The sequence below is a fragment of the Phoxinus phoxinus genome, assembly GCF_949152265.1.
Source record: "Phoxinus phoxinus genome assembly, chromosome: 1".
Taxonomy (NCBI): Eukaryota; Metazoa; Chordata; class Actinopteri; order Cypriniformes; family Leuciscidae; genus Phoxinus; species Phoxinus phoxinus.
In genome coordinates this window covers 6,168,999-6,181,498 of record NC_136876.1, presented here as the reverse complement: position 1 = coordinate 6,181,498, position 12,500 = coordinate 6,168,999, and the positions used below count along the sequence as shown (strand labels likewise).

Below are 12,500 nucleotides of genomic sequence, written 5' to 3'. Positions count from 1 at the left end.
AAAAATCTGAGTATTGGATAAAGCCAGGTTCAAAATATTTTTTTCATTGTGTTCACATATTAGATGGGAAAAAAATTACAGAGGGATTTATGGATATCTACTTTTGTTATCCTGTAAATCAAAATATACTGTCAATAGCCTTAAAAAATGATTTTCGCCATGTTTTTTGGAATAAAATGTTATATAAATCAGGCTAGGAATAATATATTTACAAATCCCTCTGTAAATGTCTTCATAATATAACTAGGTACAAGACTGGAAGGTTTGGTGTGTATCGGTGCGACTGAAGTGGAGATTTCAGACTTGGAGAATGAGAGAAAAGTCATTTTGAGAAAACGGGCTTTAAAGATTTATCATCAGCCAATGAGATTGCGCATTCAGCCCTTTTACTTTCACGATTGGTTGCTGATAAAAAGGAAATTACCATATTTGGATCCGACAGCATTGTACAGGAGAGAGAGAGCTGTCCAGCGGTGTGTGTGATGACGGTGCAGACAGAGATCGCGGAGATGATTTATAACGCCAACTTTTGTTGAATTTATGAGAAATCTACACACGCAAAGTGTAGTAAAATAAAGAATGTGTATTTCTGACTTTTTTCACCACGAGTCTGAAAGGAGACATGTTATTGAAGACAAATAGCCCAATATCTCAAAATTGACCCGTAAAAAAAAAAAAAAGGTTTTTGCCTGCTTTGTCTCGCCTTAATTGAACTTTCCTGGGAGTATATGTGAGACCGCACTCAAAAGTGTTAGTGTTAAATGAACACTGAAGCAGTGTTGAAGTTAACGAGATCATTAAGTGATTAACTGAGTGATTATTGAGCATTATTGATGAACACCTGCTGTCAACAAGCAGAATCACTGAAGGAGAAAAGCACACATTGCAAGTCACCGTTATAATGATCAGTGTTTGCTTGAGAAAGAGAAGAAAGCACATAAACATTTGAAATGGGCCGTTTTTGTGACAGCAATATGATACAATTTTAAAATAGAATGCGGATCCTATCGCCCTATCTCTTCACTTAATGTAGATTTAAAAATACTAGCAAAGATTTTAGCTACTCGACTCGAGCTGGTGCTTCCCACTATTATTAATATAGATCAGACGGGCTTTGTTAAGGGGAGATCATCATCCCATAATATTAGACGGTTTCTTAATATTATTAACCACTCAAATTTCTGCACATTAGATGCTGAGAAGGTATTCGATAGGGTTGAGTGGCCATATTTATTTTCGGTGTTAGATTGTTTTAACTTGGGGGATACTTTTGCTAAATGGGTCAAGATTTTATATACACTCCCAACTTCCTGTATTGTCACAAATGGTGTCCGATCATCTAAATTTGTCTTATCTCGAGGCACTAGACAGGGGTGTCCGTTGTCACCATTATTATTTGTAATGGCTATTGAGCCATTAGCGATTGCCATCAGAAAGACTCTGATATTAAAGGTTTAGTTTTAGGGAAAAAGATCCATAAAATCTCACTTTATAGGCTGACAATGTCTTAATTTATCTTGACTCAACACAGAACTCTGTTACTAAATTGATTGGATCTCTGAATTTGGTGCCTTTTCTGGATATGGGATAAATTTTGCAAAATCGGAGGCTATGCCGTTAAACAAAACTCACTCTTTGAGCTTGGAAACCTTGCCGTTTAAGTGGTCTCCTTCTGGGCTGACATATCTAGGTATAAAGATTTCACCTAATTTGGACTGCCTTTACAAATTAAATTTTACCCCGACTATCAAATCTATTATTAATGATCTGGATAGATGGTGTAGTTTACCCTTATCATTAATAGGGCGTATTCACCTTGTCAAAATGAACATAGTACCACGTATTTTATACCTCTTTCAAATGCTTCCCATTCTGCTTCCTGGTAAAGCTCTAAGACAGCTACGCGGTTCAATTATATCTTTTATTTGGCGGAAAAAAAGGCCTAGACTTAGGTATAGCTTTCTCTCTCTCCCTAGTATGTCTGGAGGTTTGGCAGCTCCCTCGTTTGAATTATATCAATTATCTGCTCAATTAAAGTATATACTGGAATGGCATCTAGATGACCCAAACTCGACCTGGGTCATCTACAAAGTTGTGTATTTTAATCAGAGGCAACATAATTCTTAATAACATGATTAAAGTGTGGCGTATGGCTCGCAAAACAGAGGGATATGCTACACACCTCTCGCCATACACACCTATGCACAATAATCCAGATTTCCCGCCTGGGTTGAGTGATGGGCTAGCACTCTGGAAAAAACAGGGGATTTGTGTTATAGGGGATGTAGTGGAAAACAATAAGCTGATGACCTTTGATCAGATTGTTTTAAAGTATAATATTGACAGGAAGCACTTCTTTACATATAACCAAATACTTAGCTTTGTATCAAAAAAGCTAAAGGACCACCCAGGCGGCCTTGGTCTGTCTACAATAGAAGAACAGCTTAATAAACTCTCATCTTCTCGATCAGTACTTAGCCGTTTTTATAATATTCTCTCAAGTTCGAACAAGGATAATTCAGATAAAGTTAGGAGACTATGGGAAACTGATCTTGGGGTAGAAATAAGTAAAGCGGACTGGGAAATGCAGTTTAAAATACTGCACAGATTACATATCACTCCGGTTCGCAGACACAAAATGAACCCCAATTTATCCAGCCTATGCAATAAATGCAAGATCGAAGAGGGAACCCGTATGCACTGCTTCTGGGGATGTTCGAAGGTTCAGCAGTTCTGGGCAGGGGTTTGTCTAGAAGTGGGTCAAATATTTTCCTGTTCCTAGGGCCTAAGAGCTGTTTACTGGGACTTACAGAGGAACTCCCCCATGGTTTTAAGGGTGATCATCTCTTGCAAATATTATTATTTTGTGCCCGCAAAAGTATTTTGTTACAATGGATAACTGACATAACCCCATCAGTGACTCAGTGGATAAATATTGTTAAGGGCTTTATTCCTAATGAAGCCTTTTCCACTGCACTAAGAGGCAAACCCTTTAAATCCCACAGGATCTGGGGCCCCTTTCTAAAATACTCAGGTGTAGATGCGGAACACATGCTATCCTTGGGAATCCTTCAAAATTTAGCTTGGAAGGAGTAGAGGTAATTTTGGGTTGGCTGCTATTCTGCTATTCTGTTACTAATTCATTATTATTCTTTGTATTATTAATATAAGTTACTTTATTTAATTTTTCTTTATATATATATATATATATGTGCATATGAACAGACTTCCAAGGAAAACAAATGAGGGATTCAGATGGAGGTCTCATGTTTTGCTTGCATGCTTGACTTGTGATATGTTCCTCCCTTTGTTCTTTTTTATTTATGTGTTTTGTAAATCCCTGTAATGCCTAAAACTACAATAAAAAAATAAATATATATATATATATATATATATATATATATATATATATGTAGGCTATGCACAACATTAAAAATACTAACCAAGCAGGTTTATTTTTTCCTCATTTCCATATTTTAAAAATTACAAAAATTATCTTTATAAACCAAGATTAAAAATGTCAATTTGCAAGTTTTCGTCAGTAAATTCCTGTCCCAACATGATGGCAGACGAGATTGCTCCCGTTGAAAGTCAACCCATTCTCCGACACTTGTCCGGGAGAAATGATGTTCCTATACTGACAACAACAACGCGCTTTACGTTTTAAACGCTTCATGTACTAGGACAGTGATATTGGAGGACCAGGTTCAGTACTCACCTTATTACCGTAATAAAGCATATGTAGCTAGAAGCAGACGAGCCCACAATATGAATGCAATCAATTATCTTACAAATGTTACAAATGAAATGACCGTATAAATGTTGTTGTTTTAGTGCCGGTACATTAAGACACGTAACGCGCTTTAGACCAGTGACGCGGCCGTAACGCATTGCTTTCAATGAGAACTGAGAAACATTTCATGTCAAACCTCCACTGAGGCAAAGCGCATGGGCATTTTCATTACAATAATATATTGGGATATAATGTTGTCATCATGACTTCTGTCAGGTCCATTAAAGGGTAAGTTGGGTATTTTACACTTAAAGCCCTGTTTACAGATCGTATCTGATGAAATAGAACGGTTAAGATTAAAATTTAGACACATGCTGCTGTTGCGAGAATTTTAGGTTTATTTTATATGAGCGAAAATAAACCTAAAATTCTCGGGACAGCAGCATGTGTCTAAATTTTAATCTTAACCGTTATATTTCATCAGATACGATCTGTAAACAGGGCTTTAAGTGTAAAATACCGAACTTGTCCTTTCAGTCAAGAACACACAACAATAACAATTGATTTAGAATTTTTATTGAATAGACTGCAAACAAGTTGATGTTCCTGAATTGAAATTTGGCGGTATGGCTCTGTTCAGGGAGTCCTCTGACCTTTCATGAGCACCATGAAATAGCAGAGAGTCAGAGGACAGTGAGCAGCAAGCATGTATGAGCAAGCTGAATGAAGAGCTTTAAATAGGGCGCCTTGTTTGAGTTTGGCCATTGAGCAGCGAGGGGAGTAAACCAGCTAACGCCGCTCCGCTGAAGCAGATCAGCTGACGGGACGGTGTTGTTAGTAGATAGCATTAGCAGCGTCTTATACCTGGCCTGCCAGAACTGACACTGACGCTCAATATATTTTGGGCTATTTTCAATTTGAACAGTCGCCTACATCTAGCGTAGCCTATAAGCGGCTCCTAAACCTTCACAACTTCTCCAGCCAGACAACAAAATCACAGTGATGTAGAAGTCTTACTGGCCTTCATAAAAAATAAAACAGTAAAAAGCAAAGGGATGTGATCGAGACAACATGCTCAATAACACGTTAACAAGAGGCTAAGGCTCAGTAATGGTCATGTGACTTATTCTGTTGACGCCAGAGGAAAAGGCACTAGAGGGCGCTCTTAGTGTAATGACCCTGGAAATTAAACTTAACTTATATTAAAAAAACAAGATGTATATGACTTATATAATTTTGAATAAAATAATAAAAAAATCTAATCTAATAATACCCTGCTAATTCTATTAATCAGTGTTAAAATAAAAAAAGAAGAAACCTTCTGCATCTTCCATATTTCATTTCTGGTTTTAAAAAGGAATGGACGCAAAAGTACACGAAACCTATTATGATTTAATCTCTGGTTGTTATACTTTGAATTTGAATGTTTGAATTTAAATGTTTGAATTTAAACGTTTGAATTTTGAATGTTTACATTTGAATTTACTGTGTAGTTAGTCTGCATGACTCACAAAATAGGAAGACAGAATCACGGTTGCCATGGTAACCATTGACCCCATGAAGAAGTCGGGTCGGATTCCCTTGTTTCCGTTGCGGCCCTGGATGGGTGTGAACATCTCGAACACCGCCCAGATGAGGAACATGATGTGGACGTACGGTAAAGCAAGACCCACCAGGTACAGGGCGGTGTACAACAGAGATGCTCCTGCACACACACACGCAAACGCACATGCACACACACACACACACACACACACACACACACACACACACACACACACACACACACGCACGCACGCACGCACGCACGCACGCACACACCATAAAAGAATGGCAGAATAAAAGTCCAGTTTTAAAACACATATTATAAAGTAATTTTGACAAGTTCTACTAAACAATTTAAAAACAAATTTTGTGCAGTTTTAATACAAATATTAAAAAAAATTTTTTTGCTACAATTTAAAGTCTGTTTTATATTTGCATACAGACATTATTATTACACGCACAAAAACCAATCCAGAATCAAGTAATTGCCTTTTATGTTGACATTGACACTGAAGCCAAAGCAACTGACTGGAATATCACCGTCACATATTTACTTTACATCATGTTGATTTTCACGTCTGTGTTGTGGTTTTGTTTCAAGTTTGAGTTTCATGTCTTTATTTTGTTATCCTCACAGTCATGTTTCCTGGTTCCTTGTCATGTGATCATGTCTTGTGCTTCCCCTGTTTAGGTGTCACGTTCTGATTGGTTCATTGTTTGATTGTTCACAGCTGTTTTCTGTTGACATTAGTCTTTGTCAAGCCCTCATGTTTGCCATGTTACTTTGTCGTGTATTGAAGTTTGAATGATGTTCCAGGGTTATGGTTCAGTCAGAGATCTAGGTCATGTGTATTTTGTGTTTCATGCTTTGGATTAACTCGTGGTTTATGTTTCACATTTGTTGGATAATCAGCATTATAATAAACTGTATTTGGGTCCTGCGGATCATGATTTCATCTTCCATGTCAGCATTGGTACAGTGAGAGCATATCATTTTTTCTACACAGTATTAATCTGTATACCTAAAAACTTTTTGTTTCACTTATTTAAAAATGTATTTGTATAACACTTAAAATAGCACAAAGATATAATAATTTACACATCTTAAGCAACCACGACAGCTGTAAACTCAAATATGCTTCAAATACACCAAATAAGCTTAATCTCCGAGGAATAATGTAGACACACAATGCTTTACTGTACTCATAACTGTCCGCTAGTGGAGACGGGGCGAGTGAATGTGAGCCAGGTGTGTGTGGCGTGACCTCTGACCTCTGGTTCTGATGAGCATTCTGAGCAGCAGTTTGCTGCCGAGCGGGAACACCACCATCATCAGAGGCACGTACGCTGAACACAAGCCGCGGGCAGTGAGGAAGAGCAGCAAACAACACCACAACAGCAGACTGACGTCGAAGAAGAGCTCGGCCAGATCCACACGACTCACGCTCCGAACACACTAACACACACACACACACACACACACACACACACACACACACACACACACACACACACACGCACACACACACAGAGACACACACACACACACACACACAGAGACACACACGCACACACACGCACACACACACACACACACACAGAGAGAGAGAGAGAGAGAGGAGTTAAGCTGATTTACTTCCCTTACTAAACATACTGTGACATCAGATAACAATATCAGGATCATTACTTTAATAACCATACATATGAACATGGTAATAATACATGATACTTTAATAAACTAAAACTAGAAACTAGAGGTTTTTCAGGTTTCGTGGACAGATATCGCTGTAACGAGTTAGCTTAAAGAGGAAATATTAATAATAATGAATAACTTGTTATGATTAATTATGAATATTTGGGTCAGTTAATTGGATAAACTTGATGTAGCTCAATTTATATTACAGTCAAGTAATCAGTTCGTCCAACAAACTCTTTTGATTATTCATTTATTCTAAGAAAAGAGTATCTTTCATGGCCACAGAAAAATAATGTACAGCGCTCAGAGCGTGTAACAAGATCAAGATCGTAAAATAGACTTGGTTTGCAAGCAGAGAATCAGAACCAAATACATATTGTGCACAAGTTTTATTAGCTAAGTCACGAACACATAACTAACATACACACAATTACACAAACATGGGTCGATGGTTAAAGTGACAGAATGGAACCGGAAGCAGGAAATTAAACTATGAAGAGAAGCATCAGCGTATCATTCTCAGAGCATCTCATTAGATTGATACTTGCATGGCCTGTGCAGTGGACACAATTCTTGAAGCTGTTGAAAATTAAACTTGTTACTGGTTCCGTGAGTGTCAAATGTTGAAGTTGCAATCGTTTTCTTCTCAGTTGGATGAAGAAGATATGATGAACTTGCACGGTTAGTTCGACTCTGTTCTGGTTGAAGGTTTGCAGATAGTGGCCCTGGGCCAGAGAGGACATGCAGAGCAAATGGTGGGAGTTGCGATGGACTTCTGCTGCATTAAATGAAGACTTTGTGCCAAACTCCTGAGGTTGTCCTTGACTCTGTTGTGGTGGAGAGAGTCCTCTCTCTCCTGAATGAGCACATGGCTGGTTGTGAGTCAAGGCCTGATGCCCTGGGGTCTGGTGCGGCCCCACGGGACAGCAACCCGAACGCACGAGAGAAGGCCAAGAGTTGATGGTTGCCCATTCAGTGATGGTAAAGTTGCAGTTTTCTTCTGAGTTGGATTGAAGAAAATACAGTCCGACTCCTTTGGGAGAGTGAAGGCATAGCAGGCTGTGGTCACAGGGTCTCCACAGACATCAACCCGAAGACGCAACAGTGAAGACCAGAAGAAGAGAGAGAGCGGGTCACTGTGAATTTGTCTCTAATTAAGCCTGAGAAAAGCCCCACCTCTCCGGGTTTGCTTGACCAATGAGAAGGGTGGAATTTCCAAACGGGAAAATTCCTCTGTGGTTGATCTATGAATCTTTGTTTTAAGCGTGCTCATTTGCATTTGCATCTGGATTGGTTGCTGATTAAAAAACTAAGAAAGATTCTTGTAATTCATATTAAAAGTCTTTAGTGACCAACAAAAGTCCCCTAATTCCCCCTAAGTGAGCATCGTGCTGGGCTTTACTGTATACAATAAGAAATAAAGCAACCAATCAGTCGAATGTACAAAGTCAACGCTCTAGTCGGCTACAACGGTACAGTTAAATAGCCTATCTGAGATCAAAGATGACCAGTTAGATATACATGATAATGTTAATGAGCGCTGAGCACCCGCTGGAAACGTCAGATCAAACTTTTCAAATGGGCGCCATCTTTATAAATAAAGCACTGAGCTTTAAACAACTACATTCTCGCCTGAAAAACTCTTCAAACTACATTTCGTGAATACAACAACAGTAGTATTTTTAAATTACACGGGTTTACTCCTCCGCAACTGACGCTTGTTGGTTGGTGCGAGATGCATTCTGGGATACCTGGCTGTCTCAAATCCACACAAGTCACCTCTCTATGCATCCTGGGTAAAAGGGGCGGATCAAGAACGCATCGGGGATTTGAACTGTGGGTAATTGGGCTTAAGCCCCGAATGTTTTGTCAAAAGCCCCGAATCTTTTAGGTTTTTTAAAATAACTTCAACTTTGTTTAATTTCCTCTCAGTCTTTCTGACTGGAGCGGCAAAAAATGAAACAAAAGCTATATTACCGTGCGTGGTGGCGGACGGTAATGCATCGTGCATCACTCAGCTTGTTTGCCAACTGCCAATAAAAACTAACGAATATAAATAATATAAATCTTCTTCTTCGTGGTTGTCATCAGGGGCTGGCGGGCTGTTGTATGTTTTCACCGGCGTTGTAGCGAGCTTACTGGCTAACCGGCTGAAGTTAATATGGACATAACAACGTTTTTTATATGGAACACTAACAGTAAACCTCACCGGCCGGAGAGAGATTCAGAAGCAGCGTCGGACGAACCGCGGACAACAAGTGTATGTTGCGTTCACACCAAACGCGAATAGAGCGTCTGGCGCGAGTGATTTCAATGTTTAAGTCAATGTGAAGATGCGTTTACGCGCGTCTGGAGGTCCTGCGGCGTGAATGAGGCGTTTAGCGCGGTGCGGTAGACGCGAATTCGCCTCATTCGCGCATCCATTTATTTTTTTTATTTTTTTTACTGAGTAACTACCATAATTTTTCTCAGATAGTGTATAGATTTTTAGGCATTCTATTATCTCAATCAGCCTGAAAAATAGTGCATTTAGCTGACGTCCCCGGAGCCCCCGAGGTTTGGGCTAAGCCCTGAATGTTTACATCGTCTGGCTCCGCCCCTGGCGTCGGGCCTGGCTAGATGTGAACTCTGAATAGGAATAGTACTTGATGACGTTTCACACATATTGAGAAACAGTGTCATGATGTGACTCATGTGTGGTGTGTTTTGTCCCCTCACTCACCCTGTAGTACAGGCTCTTGGCCAGCGTGTGTATCAGCAGGATCATGCCGGCGGCGGCAGATCCGTACAGAGAGACGGCAGCGTAGAAGTGTGTGTACCAGAACATGGAGCGACCCATCAGTGTGACGAGCAGAGCCACGAACAGAACCGTCAGCAGAGCCATGACCCAGCTCAGGAGCACCACACACACCGCACACACCAGATCACGGGCGTACCGACAGCCTGCAGCAATACACACACGCGCCAGACCACGTGTGCACCGACAGCCTGCAGCAAAACACACACACGTGTTACTGTACATCAGTGCTTTATAGAGACTAACATCCAATACATCAGTGTGAAGCTGATGACACAACTGAACAGATTCAAGATAGCACACAGCTTTCAGTTATCAGCGAAAATATTTTAGAAATAAACTGTATTAATCTGAATAATGCTGCTGATTTGGCATTCAAATAAATAAATACATTTAACAACACATCAGTAGCAGAGACTATTTTCATGGCAAACTCATAGTAGAAATGAAAATACTCATAAAAAACACAGACACTTCAATAAATATAGACAATACTTGAACAATATCTTCCATCCATCCATCCATCCATCCATCCATCTTCTTCCGCTTATCCGGGGCCAGGTCGCGGAGGCAGCAGTCTAAGCAGAGATGCCCAGACTTCCCTCTCCCTAGCCACTTCCTCCAGCTCTTCCGGGGGGACACCGAGGCGTTCCCAGGCCAGCCGGGAGACATAGTCTCTCCAGCGTGTCCTAGGTCTTCCCCGGGGTCTCCTCCCGGTGGGACGCGCCCAGAACACCTTCCTGGGAAGGCGTCCAGGAGGCATCCGGAACAGATGCCCGAGCCACCTCAGCTGACCCCTCTCGATGTGAAGGAGCAGCGGCTCTACTCTGAGCTCCACCCGAGTGACCGAGCTTCTCACCCTATCTCTAAGGGATCGCCCAGCCACCCTGCGGAGAAAGCTCATTTCGGCCGCCTGTATCCGGGATCTTGTCCTTTCGGTCATGACCCAAAACTCATGACCATAGGTGAGAGTAGGAACGTAGATTGACCGGTAAATCGAGAGCTTCGCCTTGCGGCTCAGCTCTTTCTTCACCACGACAGACCGGTACATTACTGCAGAAGCTGCACCGATCCGTCTGTCAATCTCCCGTTCCATCCTTCCCTCACTCGTGAACAAGACCCCAAGATACTTGAACTCCTCCACTTGAGGCAGGAACTCTCCACCAACCTGAAGTAGGCAAGCCACCTTTTTCCGACTGAGGACCATGGCCTCGGATTTGGAGGTGCTGATTCTCATCCCAGCCCTTCACACTCGGCTGCAAACCCTCCCAGTGCATGCTGAAGTTCCTGGTCTGAAGGGGCCAACACGACAACATCATCTGCAAAGAGCAGAGACGAAATCGTGTTGTTCCCAAAGCAGACACCCTCCGGCCCCTGGCTGCGCCTAGAAATTCTGTCCATAAAAATTATGAACAGAACCGGCGACAAAGGGCAGCCCTGCCGGAGTCCAACATGCACCGGGAAGAAGTCTGACTTACTGCCGGCAATGCGAACCAAGCTCCTGCTTCGGTCGTATAGGGACCGGGCAGCCCTTAGCAAAGGACCCCGGACCCCATACCCGGACACCCTCTACAGGCCGCCACAAGGGACACAGTCGAATGCCTTCTCTAAATCCACAAAGCACATGTGGATTGGTTGGGCAAACTCCCATGAACCCTCCAGCACCCTGTAGAGGGTATAGAGCTGGTCCAGTGTTCCACGGCCCGGACGAAAACCGCACTGTTCCTCCTGAATCCGAGGTTCTACTATCGGCCGTATTCTCCTCTCCAGTACCCTGGCATAGACTTTCCCAGGGAGGCTGAGAAGTGTGATCCCCCTGTAGTTGGAACACACCCTCCGGTCCCCTTTCTTAAAAAGAGGGACCACCACCCCGGTCTGCCATCCCAGAGGCACTGTTCCCGACTGCCACGCGATGCTGCAGAGGCGTGTCGGCCAAGACAGCCCCGCAACATCCAGAGACTTGAGGTACTCAGGGCGGATCTCATCCACCCCCGGTGCCTTGCCACCAAGGAGTTTTTTGACTACCTCGGTGACTTCAGCTTGGGTGATGGACGAGTCCACCTCCAAGCCCTCAGCCTCTGCTTCCTCAATGGAAGACGTGACGGCGGGATTGAGGAGATCCTCGAAGTATTCCTTCCACCGTCCGACGACATCCCCAGTTGAGGTCAACAGCTGCCCACCTCCACTGGTAGGGCACTGCTTCCCTCTCCTGAGTCGCTGGACGTTTTGCCAGAATCTCTTCGAGGCCAGCCGATTGTCCTTTTCCATGGCCTCACCGAACTCCTCCCAGGCCCGAGTTTTTGCCTCCACAACCACCCGGGCTGCAGTTCGCTTGGCCTGCCGGTACCCGTCAGCTGCCTCAGGAGTCCCACAAGCCAACCAGGCCCGATAGGACTCCTTCTTCAGCTTGACGGCATCCCTTACTTCCGGTGTCCACCACAGGGTTTGGGGATTGCCACCTCGGCAGGCACCGGAGACCTTACGACCACAGCTCCGAGCGGCCGCTTCGACAATGGAGGTGGAGAACATGGTCCACTCGGACTCAATATCTCCAGCCTCCCTCGGGATCCGGTCGAAGCTCTGCCGGAGGTGGGAGTTGAAGATCTCTCTGACAGGAGACTCGGCCAAACGTTCCCAGCAGACCCTTACAGTACTCTTGGGTCTGCCGAGTCTGTCCAGCTTCCTCCTCCGCCATCGGATCCAACTCACCACCAGGTGGTGATCAGTTG

At 42.9% G+C, this 12,500-nt stretch overlaps 1 protein-coding gene across 1 annotated transcript in view; it reads right to left on the bottom strand.

Annotated features, from left to right (window-relative positions):
• The window catches only part of LOC307002262 (endoplasmic reticulum metallopeptidase 1-like), a 36,734-nt gene that overhangs the window by 7,982 nt on the left and 16,252 nt on the right, over positions 1–12,500 (bottom strand). The window contains exons 8-10 of the mRNA XM_079619702.1: positions 9,697–9,962; positions 6,551–6,734; positions 5,245–5,438 (exon numbers count right to left, since the gene is read on the bottom strand). Of these exons, the coding sequence (XP_079475828.1) occupies positions 5,245–5,438; positions 6,551–6,734; positions 9,697–9,962 (644 nt within the window). The remainder of the gene's footprint in view (positions 1–5,244; positions 5,439–6,550; positions 6,735–9,696; positions 9,963–12,500) is intronic.